This window comes from Candoia aspera, chromosome 4, assembly GCF_035149785.1.
Source record: "Candoia aspera isolate rCanAsp1 chromosome 4, rCanAsp1.hap2, whole genome shotgun sequence".
NCBI classification, from domain to species: Eukaryota; Metazoa; Chordata; class Lepidosauria; order Squamata; family Boidae; genus Candoia; species Candoia aspera.
In genome coordinates, this window is record NC_086156.1 from 15586468 (window position 1) to 15610317 (window position 23850).

The 23850-nt window shown below is 36.8% G+C and overlaps 1 protein-coding gene across 1 annotated transcript in view; it reads left to right on the forward strand.

Annotated features, from left to right (window-relative positions):
- Positions 1-23850, forward strand: part of NRP1 (neuropilin 1) — a 137029-nt gene that overhangs the window by 95416 nt on the left and 17763 nt on the right. Inside the window, 6 exon segments of the mRNA XM_063303449.1 lie at positions 1344-1502; positions 4098-4242; positions 6773-7107; positions 14390-14534; positions 16155-16259; positions 21012-21071. Coding sequence (XP_063159519.1) covers positions 1344-1502; positions 4098-4242; positions 6773-7107; positions 14390-14534; positions 16155-16259; positions 21012-21071 — 949 coding nt within the window.

Genomic DNA, 23850 nt, shown 5'->3' on the forward strand with positions numbered 1-23850 from the left:
AGACAAGCAAAGCACTTTTTAAAATTAGAATTGGGAACAATGCTTCCCTCTCTGATCCCTAAAGCTTTGCTGTGTAACTTCCATGCCTCAAGATTTTTAGTTTCCAAGTGATTGTATATTTCCTAGGCAAATCTAAATAGCAGCCTGTCTACCTTCAACAGGACTTCCTTAGTGTTTTCCCTAAGAGATTATGTTGATTTAACCCATCCATCCCCCCACCCTCATTGATTTTGGCTGTATGACATACTTCCAGGAAAACGGATGCTTGACGGACACTAGAGACATGCAATCTGCATCCGGCATGCCTCAAAATAATTAAAAAGGCTGACATGTAGGAGATATGTAAGACAAGCAGTTTCCACGCACCCTTCTAATGTCTGGATATTGTTTGGAGAAAAATCTCCTAGAGAACTTCACCATGAGCAAGTTGTAAGCCCTTAGATGCCGTATTTGTAAGACAAGAAAATATTTGATTTTACATTACCATGCTACTTTGAACATTCAGTTATTGGTAGGTATGTATTCCCAATGCAGTCTTGTGCCATTTTTATCACCTATTTTGATATCAGAGCTAAAAGGATTCGGTTATGCAAGAATGGAACAGGTTGTTCTGGGAGGCTTGTTTTGTTTTGTTTTTGCTTTTGCTTCCTAAGTGGTTATTTAATATGAAGTCCATGCAAATTGTAAATGACAGAAATCTATCTATCTATCTATCTATCTATCTATCTATCTATCTATCTATCTATCTATCTATCTATCTATCTATCTTCCAGTTACAGCGACAGCATATTGGCATGCGTGTGTGTGTGTGTGTGCTTTTGCACCCAAGAATGTGTGAACAGTGTATGCCTAGCAGCCAACAACAAAGCCTATGCATGTAAGCAAATTATTATTGTGTACACAAGATGGGGACTTTCCTGATTTTACCTTACCAGCAATATCCTATCAACCTGCTGGATCGTTGCTCCAATGGACCACTTGACATTTCAGGCCATTCAGGCCACCTACTGTGTATGTTGTCTACAATTCTTCCCATCCAGAGTGTGGAATATGAGGTGCACAAATCACAGGTGAACAATTGCTTGCATTTAGATATTGAAGCAGATATATTTTTAGTGTTGAAAGAAGTAGATAGATTATCTATATTATGCCACAATGGTCCTATCAAAGCAGAACCTTGGAGGAGATGTCTTAGCCGAATAACCAGGAGGACCCCCAGTGATAGCAGGATTGTCTTATCACATTCTAAAGAAGCAAAGTGTTACTTGTTCAGCATATGAGACATTAGGATATAGATTAATTTGTTCACTTCTCTGCCTGTGTCTCCTCTTTCCTTCCCACAGGTAGACGTAGGCGTTCTCCGCTTTGTATCTGCCATTGGGACTCAAGGAGCCATCTCAAAAGAAACTAAAAAAATGTATTTTTTGAAAACATATCGAGTGGATATCAGCTCCAATGGAGAAGACTGGATATCCATTAAAGATGGAAATAATAAACCTTTGGTAATATTTTTCATCTGTATGATGCTCTTGACTATTTATGGATTTACAAAATTCTGTATTTAGTAATTGATAATTTGTAATTATCAATGCTTTAAAGGTGCTTGGATGATCAATCTTATCCCTGTTAGTCATTTTACTAGTCAGTCAAAAGCAATAAGAAAATAAAATAGTCTCAAGAAACAAATTCTAAAACACAAAAATAATTCTTATAATTTTTCTCCAATCATTTATGTTTTTTCCTTGCTGTTGCTATATCACTCAGCAGTTGATTATAGGCCCAAGAGTAATTCAATAGTAAAATACTTCATTGCTGCAGTGTGGAAAACAAGAAGATTAAATCACCCAAATGGAACACTTTTAAACCCATTAATTGTAACAGCTGATAATTAAATGCTTTCCTAACTGATGTCTCAGGGAGTTAAACATCCTTGGTGTTGTCTGGATTATGTCTAATTTTTTTTAGATTTCCAGATTTTGTTTCTCAAAAATATCATTCTGTTGGGCCGTAGATGGTGAAAAATCCATGCTATAGAATAATATGCTTGAAGCATGAACAGAACAATCATATGTGTTTCCCAGTTAATTGTGGCTCCTTAATATGAAAAGATTGAAGAAGTCTACAGTATGGTACCAATTCAGAGTCACAATTTTCACCAAATTAAGGTCATGTAATTATTTTTGGGGTGCCTGAGTTTTGTGCTGGTGCTTGCTTGTTTCCTATTTTATCAAATTTTAAAAATTGGAGAAAAAGAAAGGGAGCATTGGAAGACTGGATCAGATGGTTATCTTTTCCTCAGTTTGATATAGGTACCATAATATTTAGCAGTCAAAGCCTCGTACACTTTCCCCAAATATCCCTTATTTATGTTTGGAAAATTCTTAAAAGTCTTACACAAACCAACCTTTGTACTTCTGCTGCACTTCCTTTATCATGGATAATAGATAACCACTTGGCTGTTTCATCCTGTTTGTCTGAAAGGCAGCCAAACTTTACCACAGGCCTTGGCCTAACTTTCCTGTGCAATTAATATTAATAAGTTAAACAGATGGTTGGTACTAAATACAGTTAATGTTTTCAAGAGATTCCTGCTGATCTTCCATTGCTACTTCCTTCCCATTAAAAACAGAGAAAGAGCAATTTTTAGCAAGACAAGGGGAAGGGGGAGATCAGACACAAAATAAAACAATAATGTTTTAATTGTCCCAAAATGGAGACAGAAATATTTCTAGCTGTCCAGTCCCAAGAAAGTCGAAACAATTGAACAATTAAAACCCATTTATAATGCATAAACAGCAGCTAAACTCAGTAATACAACTGATTGCATTTCGGCTACTGCATGGTGTGGTTAAATTCACAGGTTTAAATGATACGGCCAACTTCCTCTATTATTGTTCTGCTGTGAAGAAAATTCAAAGCAAGAAAGTTTGGGAAAGATTTAAGATATTACTGCCCATAAACAGAAAAATGCCTAACATCAGGAAGTTGGGGTTTGCATTGTCTAATGAAAAAGGAAATTAGTCACCTTCCTTGAACTCAGTCAATGGAGAATTTGATTTTCTTATAGACATATTCATCTCAGGGCTGTAAAAATCCAGACAACAGCAAATAATTTTCTGTATCTCTTTGCTTCCATCTAGTAGTCATCTGGATTTTTGCAGCCTAAATATGTTTTGGCTATTATAATAGAACTTTCTTAACAGGCCAGAACAGATGTTATCAGTCTTTGAATGCCTTTCTTGATTGTCTAGCTTCATGAAAAAAATATTAAGAAGTAGAGAGACATAGAAAAATAGAATTAATATTTAGATTATACAGGTAGTCCTCGCTTAATGACCACAATTGAGACCAGAATTTTGGTTGCTAAGCAAAGCGATCATTAAGCGAATCTGACCTGATTTTGCAACCTTTTTGGAGCAGTCATTAAGCAAATCACCACTGTCGTTAAGCTACCCTTGTGGTTGTTAAGCAAATCACACAGTTCCCCATTGATTTTGCTTGCCAGAAGGCTGCTGGGAAAGTCAAAAATGGTGATCATGTGACTACAGGATGCTGCAATGGTCATAAATATGAACTGGTTGCCAAGCAGCCAAATCCAGATCACATGACCACAAGGACACTGTGACGGTTGCAAGTGTGAGCACTGGTTGTAAGTCATTCTTTTCAGCACCGTCATAAGTCTGAACCATCACTAAATGAATGGTCATTAAGTGAGGACTACCTGTACTATAAATTGGAATTATCCATAAGGAAACATTTTCAATGAGTCAAAATTGGTGTCCTTAGCAGTAGACACAGTCTTAATGCCAGTCATTCTATAGTTCCATATGGTTTAACTTTATCTAGGTAAAAATTGTCAATTATCAATTACCACATGGAAGTGCAGGAATTCAGTATCCTGTATTTACTTTGGATTATCCTTTTCTTCTGTGAGATATGTGTTCATCTTTGGGTTTATAATTATTACTCTTATAGTTAAGAAAACTTACTATTTCTTTTTTTGCAATATGAGTCATATATTAGTTACTTTTTTACAAGTAATCAAACACATTCCAAACGTATTTGAGACATCTCTTAAATGTTTTCCCTTTCTATAGCTATTCATGGGGAACACCAACCCAACTGAGGTTGTTTATAGATCCTTTCCCAAGCCAGTTCTGACACGTTTTGTTCGAATCAAGCCTGTAAACTGGGAAACTGGGATATCACTGAGATTTGAAATTTACGGCTGTAAAATTACTGGTAAGGGCTATGAAGAGTTTACTTTCTTCTCTTGTTTTAAAAGTAACATTGTCATTACATATTTCCAGGACTGCAAATAATTTCTGGTATCATAAAAAGGCAGCAAATTGTTAGTGTGATTTTCTATTTCATATGTCCAAATAAGTCATTGTCTTTGAGTTCCAACCACCTTAAAATGTTAGCGTGCTTGTTAGCACTATGAAAAATTTTAAAACAGAACTGTTTCATGTATAATGTATAGGTATTCATAGCGTATTTTACAAGGGTGTGGACTATATAATGGGCGTGTTTAAGTTGTGTAGTGAGAGCCAGTTTGGTGTAGTGATTAAGGCACCAGGTTAGAAACCCAGAGATGGTGAGTTCTAGTCCTGCCTTAGGCATGAAGCCAGCGGGTGACCTTGGGCCAGTCATGCCATCTCAGCCCTAGGAAGGAAGCAATGGCAAACCATTTCCAAAATCTTGCCAAGAAAACTGCAGGAACTTGTCCAGGCAGTTACCAGGAGTCAACACTGACTCGAAGGCACACACACACACTGAGTAAGACTAGCATATCTGGGCTGCAAAAACTGAGCAGCCACTAGATGGAGTAAACAGCTAACAAAAAAGGCTAACTCTGCTGCCATCTAGGGTTCTTCTGAATTTGTGCAGATTAGATAGTATACCTGCAACCTTAGTATTAGTCTAGCTTCTTATGAAATCTATGTAATTCATTACAGCAGCCTTTCTCAACGTTTTGACCCTAGAGGATCCGTTGAAATATTTTTCAGGCCTCGGAGAGTACCTGCACATTCAGACTCAAATATTGCCCAGAAGTTACAAAAATCATATTCATTTCATGTGTAGGCCTGTATATATGCATTAAGTGTTCTTAAACTAAAAATAAAGAATGAAACTTACTCTTTAATGTGAAGTTGCCCAAATTTGAAATAATTTTTTAAATAAATCATGATCTCCCAGGGAACCCCTAGTGACCTCTCATGGAATCGTAGGGTTCCATGGAACCCTGGCTGAGAAACCCTGCATTACAGTAATGCATTCCATGAAGGTCAGTTCATGAGTAGCCTGTGAAACCAATCACTATCTTTGTGAATTAGGAAATGCAGACATCAAAATAATGTATACCATACATCTGTACACACCCGAACAATGTATAGCCCACTCCAGCATCTCAACATTTAGCCATTTTCATAAGGGAAAAGTTAATATTAGGCAGAACCCATCACTTATCCTGTCTTGGATAAGATTAGGATATGTAATTTAGTGACTGATTTCTTCCCAAATCAAACAGTCCAAGGCTATAGAGACAATGCATACAGAAGACTAATAAAAATCATTAGAAATGTTTGTGCTAGTCCACCAATCATCTAGAGCCCTCCTTCTGGTAAGATCTTCCCATTCAGTTATATGGACAACAAGAAACAAAGAAGATTCTCTTGCGTATGGATGGCCATACATTCCCTTGTGCCTGCATGAATGCAGAGATGTAGGCTTTTTACTTGCCATATCATCCGTTAGAATGATATGTGCACTCACATTGCATTATTCAGATAGAGGGTATTTTAGAAGCAAGGAACAGGCACACAGATTAATTAAAAGAAAAATTTATTAGGAGGTTAGTTCTAACTAAAATAAAATCCATTAAACTAAGCTATTTCATTAATCAGATTAATTGCATATTTCAAAACTGTTGCAAGTGTATTTTCCAGTGTTTCTGTCATCCAAAAGAAACAGCATTGATTAGAAAGGAAAATAACAGGAAGGGAAGAATGGATGGATGAATATGCATTAAGGGCTAGAGATGACATAATCTATTTTTATCAAACAACATAATCAAAACTTTAACACAATGCAGTTAGCTGGGAAAAACTCAAGCTAGGAAAAATCCCCATATCAAATACCTTTATTAATACAGAGGAATTCTACCTTCCAATTTCCTGAAAATATTCTACCAACTAAAGAAACTCCCGTTGTGAAAGAGTTTTCCTCTCCTCCCCCGTTCCCTTTCAGCATTTTCAGAATGCTTTGGGATTACCTTTGAATTTGTTCTGGTGATACTTTTGAGTCGACAGCATCATTGTAAACTGGCCAAAGATTTTATTGCTGTTGTTTTATCAGTACTATTGTTTCTGCTGCCCACTTCTCCATTACTCTGTAGCCCTCTTTGCTGCTCTCGGCTTACAATATGAACCTTCCCTTATTTTTTCCATCAAATTGAATGAGAGTGATTGAAAAATGAAGAAGAATGCTTTGGCTCAGTCCAAATCAATCAAGAAAAAGCATAAGCTAAGACTACTAATCCAATCCACTGGCCTGTTACGCAAGGTTCTCAAAAGTGTTTTATTAGCTATTTATTCTATTTTAATTCACTCAATAATACACTTCTCTGCAGATGACAGTTACAAAGCTGATAAAAAGAATGATAAAAACAATAAAGTGAGCAATAAAACTATTTAGAAGTGCTGTGCATGAGAGTGTGTGTAGGGATGTACAGACACAATCACGCATATTCTTTCTTTTTGCTTTTGTTTAGATTATCCTTGCTCTGGCATGCTGGGCATGGTGTCTGGACTCATCGCTGACTCTCAGATCACGGCATCAAATGAACTGGATCGGAACTGGATTCCAGAAAATGTTCGTCTTATAACAAGTCGTGTAGGGTGGGCACTGCCATCCCCCATTGGTCACACATATACAAAAGAGTGGCTTCAAGTAGACCTTGGTGAAGAAAAGATAGTCCGGGGCATAATTGTCCAGGGAGGTAAACACAGAGAAAACAAGGTCTTCATGAGAAAATTTAAGATTGGATACAGCTATAACGGATCAGACTGGAAATGGATTATGGATGCCAGCAAAAAGAAGGCCAAGGTAAATTTGTAATCATGCATGATGAAGAGCATAGTAGGAGTTATTTACCTCCAGATGCATGATCTGCATGCTGAAGGCCCAATTCTGGTATCTCCAGTTAGAAATAACAGGTGGTATGCTAGACCTCTACAGTATTTGAAATGCTACAGAGCTGCTGCAGTTAATGTAGAAAATATTGTTTAAATGAAGAGTCTGATTTAGTATAAGGTAGCTTATACATAGCAAACTTCTGTCCTGAATTAAACAGCAGCCTAGCTGTTGCCTTGTCCTTCAGCTGAACAAAAAAATGGTTAATTCAAATGCTTTTATCGTAACTTATATAAAGACTCCATTGACTCAAGCTTAATTTTTGGCAGCTACAAGGATGTGTCCAAATATTTTCTTTGTCCCACTGTGGATATGGTTAGCCACGGCCACCTTGTAGGGTTTGTTTTTTTTACTTTGTAATGTAGTCTAAGGCACTGAGACCATTTGGTGGTGTCCCATCCAAGTACTAACCCAATCTGATCCTGCTTAGCTGTCGTGCACTGTCAGTGTGATATATGTACTGTATAGCTCATAGGTAGAGTACTTTCTGTACATGCAAAATATCCTCTTTGTCTTCATATGGAGCTGAAAAAAATCCTGATGAGCCAGAGCTAGGCAATATCACAAGAACTGGATTGAGTAGGCACAATAGAAAGCAACTTGCTAGATTCCAGATCCTTGGTCTGTTCTAAAATTGTATCTACTTAATTTCTATAGGAAGAAAGACAAACATGGATCTATTTTCAAAGGGCCTTGATCCTGAAAGTAGAGGGCTCATCCTAAAGTATGAACAACAAATACATCCAGCAATGAGATCTAGCCAATTGTTTTTTGTTAATAATGCAGGTTGTCTTGACATAGTCCTCTAAAATGTAGCAGAAAAAAATAGCACTGTATGTTTTTGCTGTGACATACCTTGAGCTAATTGGCATTAAATTCAGAGCATTTGCTCTCACTGTCAAAATTAGCAGTCTTGACAAAACAAATGCTGGCAGACATATTATGTCCATTCAGAATCTTTATTTCTTAGAAAAGCGAGCTTCCAAAATCAGTACTTTTTTGAAAAAAAGTTTTATAACCTGCATAATCCTAATAAATATTCAGAATATTTAAAAATGTTCCTTCTATGGGGAAATTGGATAAAATCCTGGGATATTAGAAAACGGAGAATTTAAAACAGGACTTAGGCATTTTTAAAATATTAATTAAGGTTTGCTGTATGTAATGCTAACTACACTGATTAAAAGAATACATTAAAAGCAAATCTCTTTCTGAAATGAAACAGAGTTTACTCAATACATGCTTAGGTGGAAAGCACCATATGATAAGATTTTTACCCATTTATATTGCTGCAGTAATCAGCTGTACTGCTACATTTATTTAATGATTTTTGCTTTTTTCTGTACATATTTCAATATATTGAAAACCATCATCAGACACACCAAACACTATCCATAGGGTGATTAGGGTGGATTTTAAATGCCTTCTGGAAAGAAACCAAGGATGAAGCCATACTGTGGGCACTTCATCCATTCCAGCTATCACAGAAACATGACTACAGATATTGGGGAAAGTGTCTACTTGAAAAAGTATCAACATGATATAATTTCACTATCACACCTTGCAGGAGACTTAAATGTAGGAAGAAAGGTAGCTTTGCACCCATTAAGCTTCCCTTCATAGCAACTCTGCATACAACATAACCTAAAAAAAGTAGGAGATCTGCCAAAGTATTCTATTTCTCTTTTTTGGAGGAGTGAGGGTGAGGGAATGTATGCAACTGGCATTGTGATTTATTTATTTTTTTACACTTTCCTACTGATTGGCAGGTGGAACGCTTCTTGGCTCAATATGTTCCCTCCCTGTTCTCAGCCTTTTGATGTTACAGAAATAAAGATGATCTGAGTTTAGCTTTCAGCTCTTTGGAAGTGGAAATAGTGATGATGGGGAGGTGCCCTGTTCCTTCAAGAAGGCATCCCATACTGTAAGATAGCTAATTCTACAGACTAGGAAGGATAGAACTTCTGAAGTTGATCACATCAGGGTAAACCAGATGTGGCTTAGGTAATATGAGTCATATCTGCAATTATAACCATATTAAATAAGAGGTATTGGTAAGGAAATGGGAAAGCAATTTTCCTTGGGAATATTGCCTGTAATGATGAAAGGTTTAGCCTTTCCCTTCCTAGCTGGAATCCCAAGAAAATCGCCTCATGTACAGTTATTGATGCAAATTAGAGAAATTCTGTTTCATTTTTTAAAAGCCGGATTTGGTTGGTAGCCACCTTATTAAAGTACCATCTGATTTATTGGTTGTATTGGAGATGTTTCCCAAGGTCTTCTAAAAAGATAATAGAGAACACTGGGACCCAACTATCAGACACAGCATATTCATCTAAGAAAGGACAGTCTTTCTGTTTGTACTGATTCTTTGTTTTCAGCCCTGATCTTGTACAAAGATACATAGAAGTAAGAGCACACACAGTTGTTTTCTGTCATTTCAGCCAGAAGCACATGATGAGAACCAACAGTGAAAGCGATAATTTATGTATAATTATGGCCTTGATGCATTCCAGAGCTTCCTTTCTCTAGAGTAGCTTCCACCACCCAAACAGCAAGCTGCTGTTAAATTTCAAAAGCAGACAAACTCATCCAGAATGCTTCAAAGAATACTCAACCCTAATCTGCTGCTTCTGTCCTTTCTCCTGCTTAATTATGATACTTCCCTCCATTGGAGACATCCTTCTGCATTTTAATGTCTGTGACCAAACGGTGAATGGAAAAAGATCTCAATAACTGAAAAGAATTGCGTTTTGAATTCTTAAACAGACATTTCATCAAGAGAGACCCCAATGAAGATTGTGCTACTCCTGTAACAAAAATAGTGATTAATCTTCACAGTCCCTATGGCACTTAAATATATGGTCCAGTCTCTCTATCTAGGACCAACTGGGTGAGGATTATATGAATTTTAAGTCCACACATCTGACATCTGAAGGTTTGAAGAAAACTGCTCTGGATGAGTTATAATTAGCTTGGTTTTTTCCCCAGTTTTCTTTTTGTTCTCTCTATGGATATGAATCTGGTTTTACTTTCTGACCCCTACTATTCATTTGGTGATTCATTTCTCCTAGCACTATTATTGATACAAATGACTCCTGTCTCTGATAACCTGGAACCACTATTGGTAATCAAATTCACTATTTTGGGCTCTCTCAAGAACCTATTTTGTTTTGTGGATGGGCATAATCTAAATTATTTTCAAAAGGTCCTAGTTTCTTGGCATGTCCAGTTAAATGGGAGTTCAAATAGAAGAATTGAAATTGTAAAATTTATTTGCAGAATCACAATTAATCAGAGTAAACTAGAGGCAGACAATCTATCTTGAGGTTCAACTCCCATCAGCATTAACATGACCAATGTCACGAGTCTATGGAAGTTACAGTCCAAAAGATTTGGATGCGACCAGGTATTCGTAGGGAATGAATCATCTGATGTGCTATAAAAAAAAATTTCCTGTTGGAAAATGCAAATCCTGATGTTTCTCTGCCACAATCCAATCAGCCTGATAGTTGATGAAATAACATCTCCTTTTCTCTCATCTGAAATGAATGATGTATTTGAATGAACAGTCATAATTAAATCATGGATAGGTTTAGACTACACAATGATTCGGTATAATTAGGATTCAAGGGGCCATTAAATTTCTATTGAATTCTATGTCCGTGTGTCAGTAGTGTCGTTATGAAACCACCTATAGAAAAGTTTTCATTATTATATATTACTATCTAAACAATAATTAAGGATGGATTTGTTACAATTGATTGGTAAGTTACAAGGGCTGGTACCTACATGGTAAATAGCCTTTCTTTTTATAGAATTTATTTATTTTTATTCCCATCACTCCTTTTGTTAGGAACTCAAGGTAACATACAGAAAACTCCATCCTGTTATTTTTCCTTACGACCGTCCATCTGTGGGATAGGTTAGGCTAACTGGTTCAGAGTCATCCAGTGTAATGGGAAGAAGGGATAACCTTGAGGAACAGGAAGAACAGCCACTACCAAGACAATGGCCAGATAAAAGAAATCTGAGTCCGAGCCAGAACTGAGAAAGCATCTCAGAAAAAATCCTCCCTAGTTTTCATGAAGACAAAAGTGGGGGGACCACATTCAGACTTGCAAGATTCTGTTACTCTAACTTTAGGATAAAAGTAGTAATAGCAAGCATGACTGGTTTCCTAGCCTGGTCTACCCTGAAGGCCTGCATCCAGTGAGCTTCTGTGGCTGAGGGTAGACTGGAACTTGTATCTCCCGCTCTTTGTCCAAAACCTTCACCACTATACCAAACTTTTCTCATGGGAGGGTGTGTGTGCTTTTATGATATTTGACATTGGAATTTCACTATAAAATAATTCATGATAACTACATTTTTTTAGGGATATAAATGAATTCTCTTCCATTAGATGTATTTACTGAATGCTTTCAATATATTGTCTTTTTTAGATTGGAGTTTCTAAAGCAGGAAACCCTATATATTTGAGCACAATAGGATTTACTTCTGGATAAACATGCATAGGATAATGCTACCTAATTCAAGAACATACTTCCTATATGCATGCCTATATAGTTCATAAGCAGAAAATATATTGATATGCTGTTATAAAGTATATGATTTATACTCTATTAATAAATACCAGGCATAGAACACTGAAGAGATATCTATGTATATGAATGAACCATTCTTTAGAACAGAATTTGGCAGTTTTGGCATCCATAAACTCCAAGTAGACTTAATGAATAGCACAATTAATGTGTTCCTCACGTTCTCAGGAAGAAAGAGAGAGAAAGAATAGTTAGGTGCCCAAATCAGTACTATAGAGTTTTCTTCCTTCCCCCAGAGGTGAAACAGGCCCCCTCACTCCTGGACTTCCATAAAAAATTAAAAATCTGGTTTTGCCAGCAGGCCTGGAGCAGGAACAGGAATAGCCACTCCTGGGGATGGCTAGCACCCTAGAACAATCCTGGAACAGCCCTTATACTCACGGACTGAAGTTTTAGCCATCTAGATTTTATCATATTTTTATTCTTATTCTATTTTGTATTTATAATTGTTTGAATTTTAACTTTGTTTTTACTGTAAACTGCCCAGAGCCCCTCCTTTAGGGGGGGGATGAGTGGTGATATAAATCTGATAAATAAATAAATAAAATAGAGTTGCTAGATAACAAATAATCTAAATCCAGTCCATAATCAAGAGCCAAAAATGCAATGCTACATCTGAATGGGGTTGACCTAGATGCTAGTGCAAGCGAAGTAAAAAAAAAAAAGGCAAGTAAACCCTTCAACTTCTGAGGCATTCCTTTGAAGTTCAAATAACTGGCCTCTTCCACTTCTACTACATTCTGATTCCCAAGGCGGCTATTTCTTCTAGAGAGCTCACTCCGCAATCTTGCATTCCTCTGCTATAGATTCAGCCGTGGCTACATTATTGTGGGGTCAAAGGCTTTGAAGTCAGATTAGGATCGAGGTCTGGAGCTACAGGAACTGCAAATGTGGGTCACATTTTCTCCAGTTTCTGGTCCACTCAAGCAAAACAAGAACCACAGCCTCCGTACACTGTTTGATGACCCAAAACAGTATATATTTTTCATATATTAATATATGGGGGAGGGGGGAAGAGTGAAATAGGTTTTGTCCTAACAGTCAGAAATCACGCTGAGACGAGGAGTAGGTCTCTAGTGTTTATTACTGCTACATTAAACAGAATCCTAACAAACTAGGATTTGAAGAAGCATGGGAAAAACCCAGACAGATAAACCCCGAAAGTTAAGGCGGGTCTGATCTGTGTCTCTTTGAATGGCTGCTTGATTCCTCAGTACTATGCATGCGTTTTCTGCCCTGGATAGAGGCCCCCTCCTGCTCGCCATCAGTACTCATGACAGTTTTTCTGCTATGGATACACAGTTCAGTCCACTCATTTGTGTGCCTGCTATCAAGAAAATCACTTGCACTGTCCTCCATGTCTCACCAAATAACACTGGTTCCTATTTGGAAGTTAATTTCCAAGTTGAAAAAAAAGGATCCTCAAAAATAAATTAGCATAGTAAAGAAGCTAGTCAACATATACAACAGAAGTATAAACTAAATGCATAATTTAGCATATAAATCAGATATATTGGGTGAAGATTCTCTATACTTTAGCTACTGTCAGAAACATACTACATTTAGTTGAAGTGTTCCTGTCAATAGCCCTCCCATGAAGCAATTTTCCCTTGAAAGGATTTCTCAGTGGTTTCCATAGAGCTAACATGAAAAATAAATCAAGCTCGAGTCATAGCAGAGCTAATAAGAGGTCAGAAGAATGAAGCAAGATGAATATGGTTGATTTCCAAATTATGGCATTTTCATAAAAATCATTTGAATTATGTAGTAGTTTTATTCTCATCTTTTCAGTGACAGCATACACAAAATACATTTTGTGCTAGTTCAAAAATTCTTTATTATCCATCATCATTTTCTGTGGTAGGAGAAAGTATGGATCTACCATATGACTGGTTTTAAATAGCTATGTTTCCAGGGGCAGGTTGTCACTTAAAATTAAAAAGACTGGCTTTCAGAATAATTAAGTTCTGGTTGAGATTTGGGTTATTAATATAAAGAAAGTTAATGAGGTCCAATCAAATATTTCTCCAGTTGACTGATTTTCCAAGCACCCTCGCAAATATCTGTACACATATTAACAAGCAGTTTAGCTTTGTTGGAGTTAGCTTTGTGGGCATCTGTTATCTTGCAGCAGCTACTGTTTCTAAAGTTTAATTTGCGCACTTGCAATATAACTGTAAGCCTCTGGGTAATTGAAGAGTATGAGACTTGGAAGGTTCTGTCTTGAAAATTTCCCTTGTAACTACTTGAACAGTGACAGACATTTAGAAAAAATGCTTCCCTGAAGACATCCATGTAAATTCCAAATGTAAGCCTCATTTAAAAGATATCCCATTAAAACAGTTGACTTCCCTACTGGTCCTGATGGATAGATTTCTAGAAAACAAGACGTGCAACTTCTCAGAGACTCCAACTATCTTTTCTTTCTTCCATTTTCTAAACAAATGGGCTACTTTGATAAAACAGTCAGAACTGTGATTACTGTTAAACCACTTCAGTTGCTAAGCAAATGAAAAAAACTGCCAGCTGGCTAAAAATGAACCTATTGTTGTGATCGTTAAGCAGCACAATTTTGTATGTATGCTCTGCAGATTTTTGAAGGCAACACCAACTATGATACTCCTGAACTTCGCACTTTTGACCCTTTGACAACCAGATTCATCCGTGTTTACCCAGAAAGAGCCACCCATGCTGGATTGGGATTAAGGTTGGAACTGCTGGGCTGTGAAATTGAAGGTAATTGCACAATCTATAATAAATCTGTTTCATTAATTACTTTCCTATGGTATTGATCTATTGATCCTCCATTAGCCTTTAATATTTAGTGTAATTTTTAATTGTGCTTTTCCTATCCTTACCTAGCATTTTAGAGATTTTGTTTCATGCTAACAAAGCTCAACAAATTACGTTGAGGGGAATATGTAAAGACCTTCCTCCTCCTCCTCCTCCTCCTCCTCCTCCTCCTCCTCTTCTTCTTCTTCTTCTTGAAACTGACTGTTGATATACAGTATTTATGTTTGACAAAATGAGAAATGGAGACATCAAGAAATGAGGGGCTCATTTCAATATAATGAATCCCTTTAATTATAACCTCCTATATATTTAAATTTAGGTTTTCTTAAAATCAGAGGTTTTTTCAGCCACAGAATTAATATTTTGTTATATCTGTGGATTAGAGACATACAGACTTTCCTGACTGGCAAAGTGAAGTGGAAATTTTGGGACCAAAATTTTCTAAAGCATATGTGGAGTTCAAAGGTGGGGCTAATACCGCCCCCCCCCAAAAAATACCTTTCCCTTGCATAAGCCTGACGAGGTCTGATCTACATGTAATCAAAATTAAAACACTGAGATCAGCCTTCCCCAGTGAATTGCCCACATTGACTAAGACAGATGAACACTGTTGTTCACCATATCAAGAGATCTGAATTTGGCAAGGCTCATATAGAAAAATAAGCTGCTTGTCCATGTAATCTATAACTGATCTGATTCAGAAGCTCCATGTACAGATAGATTTCTCCCTGTTTTTCACATGAAGCTCCTGCTCCTGTAGTGGTTTCCATATTAATTTAATTGGTAGTACAACATCATTTCAATGAGGAATACTTTAAAAAAAAAACCTCAAACAAAACCCTCACTAAAATAATGGAGAATATGGCTCCATGAGGAAAGCTCTGCAGATATAACAGAGCTTCCTCTCCAGACTGTCTTATTGTTTTTATTGTCTGAATCTGTAAATATGGATACAACTTTGAAATCTGTCCAGATAACTTGTATTAATATGGCTTAAAATGACAGTCTATCAGTATGGATCAGGAACAGGGACTTTGGATTTGATTTGCATCATCTTCTACTGATGGAGTTTTGATCAAGTATGGACCTTGAAATAACATTCTGGACTTGATAGAATCATACTTTTGCCCTTTATACATTGGTAAGAAAGTATAATTCATATAATCCATATAATGTATAATCCATAACCTTTTCTTCCTTGCGTTAGGTTGTGAGGAACAAAAGCATCTCTTAGAGTAGCATGATTTTTAATTTCACAAAAGAAATTATCCCTCTTCCTCTTCCTATTTCTTGTCCTTTGCCTTCTCATATAACAGGGTAAAAGTTGTCCAAGCTGAAATCTAGGGAGATAAAAAAGAAAATTCAGTAAAAGCATCCTTATTGTTATTAACTCTTTTTAAATAATTCTGAGTATTTTCATCTCAAGTCTTCCCCAATCCAATACCTCTCTATGTACTGGGACTTTAATTCTCATTATTCCCAGCTAATGTGTGTGCATTCTAACACATAAAAAACTGCCTTTGAGTATATCTTAACTGAATCAAGCTGGGATTTTTGTTTCAGTTCCTACTTCAGTGCCAACCACTGCTGATACCAGCCCTGTGGATGAGTGTGATGATGACCAAGCCAACTGCTACAGTGGAACAGGTGATGACTTCCATTTGACAGGTGCAGAAACCATCCACATTCCATTGCAACTCTGTTTTCATACAAATCATTTTCCCAATGCCATATTTGTTTTCTCTTTATCACTCATTAGAAGAATTATGACATATGCATGGAAAATCAGCAACAAGGTGTTGAACTTAAAATTCATAGCTTAAGTATACTTGTTCTGATGTATCTGTAAATTAGAACACTTTAACTGAATATATTTGTCTGCCTTTTAATTCTTTTCATTAAGTAATTTGATTTAAATCTGCTTTATTAGATGTGTATCCTGAGTATATATCAGTAAACTGCAAATACTTCCTCATATGAGGGATGTGGGCAAGAGTATATTGGCTTACAAGGTAGTCTCTAGAGGAAAAATCTTAGCTTGTGTAGAATAGTGTGAGCATGCTTGGGCTATGCCCAAAATTTTCCAAAACCTACCAGTACTGTTACTAACAGAAGAGGCATGTGGCATGGATATGACTTAACCTGGTAACTTAGTCTAAGTTTCCTCTATATTACTAAAAGACATTATGTGAAAACCTGGATTGACAAAGCCATGATGGACAGATAAATTCAATATCTATGGGCCCATCTATGAAACTAGGAAGGTTAGTGAATGTTGCAAGGAAGTGATGGTACAGGTTTAATTATGAATGAATGGGATAAAATGTATGCTAGAAAATATGAATTGATGCCATCAGGGTTGTTGTGGATGCCAATGAATATTTATAATGGAATAATCAAGATAGGTATTGGGGAAAACTATGCAACATTCTGAAAAAACATTCTGAGAGCCAGGGGAAAAACTATTCTGTTAGCCAAGTTGAATAGAGGGTGAAACAAGGTGAAAGAGTACAAATAAAATGATTGAGCTATTTGGAGACCCAAAAATAAAAATGGTGACTATGTGGTAAATATCTGCTTAGAAAAAAAAATTCTTTGTTTCAGATATATGGTCTAAACTTAAGTCTATTCAGACATACATATGGTAAAGGATCAGACATAAATCTAAAAAACACAGGAAGTATGAATATGGATGCTTGGAGGAATAATGTAGTGAAAGAGGCTGTGGAGGGGGGCGGAAATGCTTATAAGATAATTGCTGAAAAAATGATGAGAGAAATATGTTGTATAATGTGTATAGACAAGAAAAGATAGTTTCAAAAATGTAGACAAAGAGCAAGGACATATTAAGATTAGACAAAGCAGAGAAAATGCAGAGATTTCGTAGAAATAAAAATTTTGTTGGGAGTGAAGAGACTAAGCCAAGGAGCCTCTAGTAGAGTAATCAGATTTAAAACTAAAGTGATAAAATTATTTGGAATGAAGATGAAATGAGAGATTGCTGGAAGGGGTATTTTAGGGATATTTATGGAATATTGAATAGCAGTGTGTCAAAGAGTAGAATTAATGCTAAAACGTTGATGTCCAACAAAAAAACAAGGACAAGGTACTCATAGAAGAAGTGGTTATGAGCTTTTAGGCTTCACCCATACATTGTACTTATAGATGCTTTGAAGATGCTAGAAAAAGGTAGAGCAGATATTGATAGTGTAATTGAAGAAATGTTAACACATGAATGTTGTTTGCTTATGGTGTGGCTGGCTACTTGTGTAATGGATGTGTGAAGAGTGTGGCTTCAATGTATAATGCAGTGAGGAATATGTATCTGAAAATTAATGTATCAAAGAGCAAGGTGGATGTATTTGACAGGGAAGACTGAGTGAACAATTACAAATTATAGATAAATAGCTTGAGAAACGAGAGAAATAGTTGAATTTATGTACCTTAGCAGAACATCTACCAAAGCAAAACTGTATGCGTGTGTGTGTGTATGTGCCATTTCATTTTGTTGAAGGAAGTTGATTAAACAAGAACAATGGATTACTATTAAATTGTAAAATACATGTTAACCAATTGCAGTACAACTTTAGCCCTAATGAAAATCCTGGGACTTATTGTTTAAAGCACAATGTGTAAATAACAAAAGAGAGAGAGAGATTTTCCTCCCCCCCCTGAAACTACCCTTTAATACAGAAGTATGCTAATCACTTGTAATTTAACTGTCTTAGCTGGATTGCTAAGTAGGCTAATGCAAGCTTGGCTGAAATCCAGTTTATTTATAACCTGGGGTAGATTTCTTCTACATTCCATTTAGCAAAGACTTTACAATTCGGGCAGGGAAGGGGGAGTACTGTCTTTCATTAATATTTTGCCTATACTGGAACTCAATGGTAGACTGTTCTTCCCACTTCATAGATACATTTAAGTCTATGTAGCACATCTAAGCATTAGCAAATTAAAATAAGCTAAAGAAATCAGAGGACTAGGATGGTATCTGTTTCTTCTATAGGCCACACTTTGGTTGGCTGATGAAGCTGTTTGGAATTCTCTTATCCCATGGAACTTTATATCTGGTTTGTTAGTTAGGGCTTGTCTGTTAGCCAAGGTAATATCCCTACAAATAAGTGACTTCATTTTCATCCTGTGATGGGTTATTGCCCAACTGCTTCCTTATGAGCTGGGAAGTTCAACATTTATTGTTTCCTATAAGGTAGTACAGCTTCCAACTTTGCTAAAATCTGGCAACCCATATTCAGAAGAAGGTAGCAGAGATGTTCATATGCTTGGGGTAGGTTTTATCTTCTCTTGAAGTGTATGATTAATTGGGGGTGAAGGTAGCCCAAAGCAAATGCATTCTTATTAAGCATCACACTGGTACCTGGTTCCCAACCACCACCACCCCAACCAATTTTAGGCTCCTTTCCTTCTTATGCAAACAGTTAAATTTTTTTAAAAGTAGAGGTAGTCCTCGCTTAACGACCATTCGTTTAGCAACAGTTTGGACTTTCGATGGCACTAAAAACCCAGCTTTCAACCAGTCCTCGCGCTTATGTCCATCACAGCATCCCACCGTCACATGATCACCATTTTCAACCTTCCCAACCGGCTTCCAGCAAGCAAAATCAATGGAGAACCACGTGATTTGCTTAACAACCACATGGTTCACTTAACGACTATCACAAAAATGGCCGTAAAATCAGGTCAGATTCATTTAACAACCACATTGCTTAGCGATCAAAGTTCCAGTCCCAATTGTGGTTGTTAAGCAAGGACTACCTGTAATGAGAGTTAATCAAGCTCTCAACGTTCTCTCAGTTCCATGAGATGGATATTATGACATTTTCCTTGAAAACATTCCACAAGAGACTTCAGATAGAAGATCGCACAAAGTCTGCAGATTGTACTACAAAGCATTCTACACTATTCAGCTCCAATCTTAATGGGTCAAGTTCATTAAGGAACAAAATATGATGTGTAAAAGAACTATGTAGCAACAAGCTACTTTCCAAACTTCCTATTGGTTTTGCCTTCTTATTATGCCTCATTATTATGCAAGGCATTAGTACCAGGAAAAAAAACAGGACCCTCTGTGTCAGTCACCCTCAACTAAACATTTTCACTTGCTGTATCCTCTTGCACTGGAACACAAGCATTCTCACACTCCTGATTCTCAGGACCAAACCAATCTATGAAGTTGAAATGGGGTCTCATTTTATGACTAAATATGACATGGGGGATGAGAGAAAAAGCCAAACTCCCTGTGTTCTGCTGCTTTAATTCCTTCCTTTTGCCAGGAAAGCCTTTAAGCAGAGACACTGGAGCATCTGGCCAGATCCATTTTTTTAGCCTAAGCAGATGTTTGATGCCCCAGAAATTGAGAATTGGTCAACCCAGAAAGGATCAAGGAAGAAACCCTCAACTTATGGCCTTATGCCCAAATGGTAACACAGAGTCATGTGATTGGTTCATACTGATATATAGTCAAATTCTTAAAATCTGAAAGTTACCCAACAGCATTATTGCAAGGCATTTTGCACCCTGCAAAGGAATCAGGACTCACAAAGATTGTTCCTCTGGTATCTGTATTCCCTTAATTTGGATCATTATAATTCTATTAATCATATCCCTAGTTTTCTAATATCTGTATAATTGCAATTGCACTTCTTTAGCCTATCTCAAAGATTTTCAGTTTTAAAAAATGAATTATTTTCATGCATGTGTATTTTATCATACTGTATGTCTCATTCATACGCATCCCTCTGGAACTCATAACCCACATTTTGAAAAATGCAAAGGGATAGGTAAACCCAAACATTGTGCTTTGTATAGGGTGGTTTAGTCTTATAGATATGAATGAAGCAGGTCACTATGGATTGCTCAGTAAACCACGATTTTAAAAATCATGGAATAATCCAGCATATATATCTAACTACAGGCTATAATCTGGAAGACTGAAACTGTGCCTTTAAGGATAAATCTCAGTTACAGTACTAATTTGACTTCTGATATGATTTGCTGTAGTTGAAAGAATTCTGTCTGCCACCTACCTTAAAATGTTCTCTTCAACACAAAGAGAAAGACATTGGATCAGAGAGACCTCTTTACAGAACCAGTCAAAACCAAACTCACCAGTCTTTCAAACTTTTCTTGTGCCAATTGTTCTTACTCAGGGCTTTTGTATCAAGCCTCCATATTGGCAGCCTTTGCAACGGAATAATAATTTAGCTAACAATTTTAAATTCAGTTTGGGGAAAAAAATGAAACGGGTTACTCAAAATAGCATATTTTTCAAATAAAGTATCTCTTAAAAAAATAACCAGACCTTGATGTTTCATTTTGCATGAATGCTTATAATAAGATGATAAATGGATAGATTTTGACTTTGTTGTTGTTTTATATCACATACAATTTTTTTTTTAGGGAGTACCACAGCTACAATCACAGAAAAGCCAGTGCCAACTGATACTACAGTTCAGCCAGGTAAGTTATAAAAATAATTGTCTCTGGGTAAAATACAGGTAGTCTTCGACTTACAGCTACAGTTGGGACCAGAACTTCAGTTGATAAGTGATGCACTCATTAAGTGAGGCATCACATGACTACATTGGAGTTGATGACTTTTTTTGCCACGATTATTAAGCAAATCCAGCTTCCCCCATTGATTTTGCTTGTCGGAAGCCATCTCAGAAGGTCACAAATGGCAATCACATGACCCCTGGATGCTGCAGCCATTGTAAGTACATGCCAGTTGCCAAGCAGCCGAATGTTGATCATGTGATTGGGGGATGCTGCGACAGTCGTAAGTGTGAGGACAGGTCATAAGTTACTTTTTTCAGGGCCATTGTAACTTTGAATGGTCACTAAACATATGGTTGTAAGTTGAGGACTACCTGTTCAGTACATTTCAGAATTGTGTCTTGTGTCAAAAACATGTTAAATGAATTGCAGGACTTCCTGACTTACCTTCTTTCAAAGTCTTTGAAGGATAAGGTAGCATCTGAATTCTAAGCTCAGATCAATAAATACTTTCCTTCTTTCATCCAAATGTGTATACAGTAAAGAATGAGTTTCCCACCTGTTCTGATGCATGCCAAGTTGTGACTATACTACCAAAATATTCAGCGGCTGAATTTCACACTGTACTTTCAGGGAGAAAGTTATGATACATTATGTGTTTGCAAACCAAAAGGAGAAAGGCCATCATGAACAGGAGTGATGTTCGTACTATTTATAACTTCTGCTGTTCTGGAAAAACGGCACCCAAACAATGTTTGCCAGGTTTTTTCCTCCCATCATAGAGCTGGCAGTTTTACAATATTTTTTCCTAGGTAGACTTCTTTGAAAGAGTTTATGCAAATTGCTTTAGAAACTTGAGCAGAGAGAAAAAAAAGTTGTTACTGGCAGCTGGTCCTTTCTCCTCGATCAATACAATGGCTAATAGTGCTTGGAAAAGCTCTTAATTTGCAGTTTCATTGGGCTATTTTATTATCCTGCATGGAGAGAGGGGGAGAGGCAGAAAGATTTTCCCCCCAAAATTCTCTAAGTCTGATCAGCAATTTTAAATGCTTTGTGTTAATAATTGTAAAGAGGGGAAAAGGTCATTCCTCAGTTACTCCCATTTCCTTTATTAAACAACAATTAGGCACAGCCTCAAAAGTAATTTCACAGACTATGTCTCTTTGCATGTGTTTCTGCCAAACGGAGGCTCTGCTACAAGCAAAACATGAATGTATCAATAATGAAAAAGCTTCCCTAAAGACAACAGTGTGACAAAAACCGATCAGGCCAAAGTAATTAATTCCAAGATTTTGTCTCTTAACCTCTAAAGTTCCTTGTCATAAAAGTGAATGCTTTCCATGTTTCAGACTAATTTTTCTTCCTCTAAGTTTATTCAGTCAGCATATACTATTGTGGGTAGCATCCTGTTTTCTCTGCCTTCAGAGTGTTTTAAAAAAACCTTTTTTGAAACATTATATTGAGGGCTCTTGACAATAATCTTGGCCCCTTGGATTCAGTACTGTTTGATTTCTTTGTATTCTGAAGGCTTGTATCCTGAAACTTATAATAAGGTACTACTATTGGATCTTATTTTATATCAGTTTCTCACCTGAATATATGTGTTTTTCTCACATTTCCTAGAGAAAGAAAGTTTTGCGTTTCTTTAAAAATGATCCCACTTTTGTGTGACCCCTGAACAGTTTTAGGAAAATAAAAGTAGGCCTGTAGAGCTAATCTAACTCTACATCTAATCATGACATGCATAAAAAACAGGCAGAGCTTTGATCACACCATTGTGGCTGCCAAAAGTTGGTTTCCTGAGGTGGAAATCATAAACCCTAAAAATAGGGTTTCAAATCATTTTAAAAATAAAGGGGGGGGGAATCCAAATCCCTCTCCCCACCCCCACCTGAAAAACAAGATAAGGAATCAGAAAATCATGGCTTCATCTACTCTGTAATGTTAACTCTTTCACTGTGGCTCACAGCCAGTCACAAAATGCAACCCTCAGCCATCTAAAGGTTGTCCACTTCTACCACAGAAAAATCTCTCTGTGTGTTTCTTTGTAATTAGGAATGTCAGTAGGCTATGATCAAAATGTCAAGATGGCAGCCCAATCAATCAAAGGTCCACTTGTATTTTTATGTGTATCACACTAAAAAAAACATAAGAACAGGATAGCACCATCATGGCTTCCATCTTAACTTTTCTGACCACACTTTGCAGAAACCTTGTTTGTAGATAACACTAAGGTATTCTCAGGAGTATTCTCCAACACGAGCATTCAAAAGTGTTGATACTCTTTCAGTTCTGCTTCTTCAAAGTCCAACCTTCTCTTCCATAGAGTATCACAGGGAATACCATGGCTTGCAGAATTCTGATCTTTGTAGGTGTAGACACAGCATGGCATTTGAATAACTTTTCCAAGGCCTTTCTGGCTACTGTACCGAGTGCTAGTCAATGGCATATTTCTTGACTGTTTGTTCCTTTACTGTTGAGAGTTGACCTAAAAGACAGTAGCTCTCTACCATTTAAATACCTTCATTGTCAGGTCTAAGGCTGGTTGTTCTACTTGTTGACATTAGTTTGGTCTTCTTTATATTTAATTTTAGCCCCATTTTTTCACTGTGCTCCTTGACTTTTATTATTAGAGCTTGCCTTAATATATATTCAGCAAATAGGTTGAATAAATAAGGAGAGCATATATAACTTTGTTTCACTCCTTTGGCAACCTGGTGCCAGTCTTTTTCACCATGTCCTA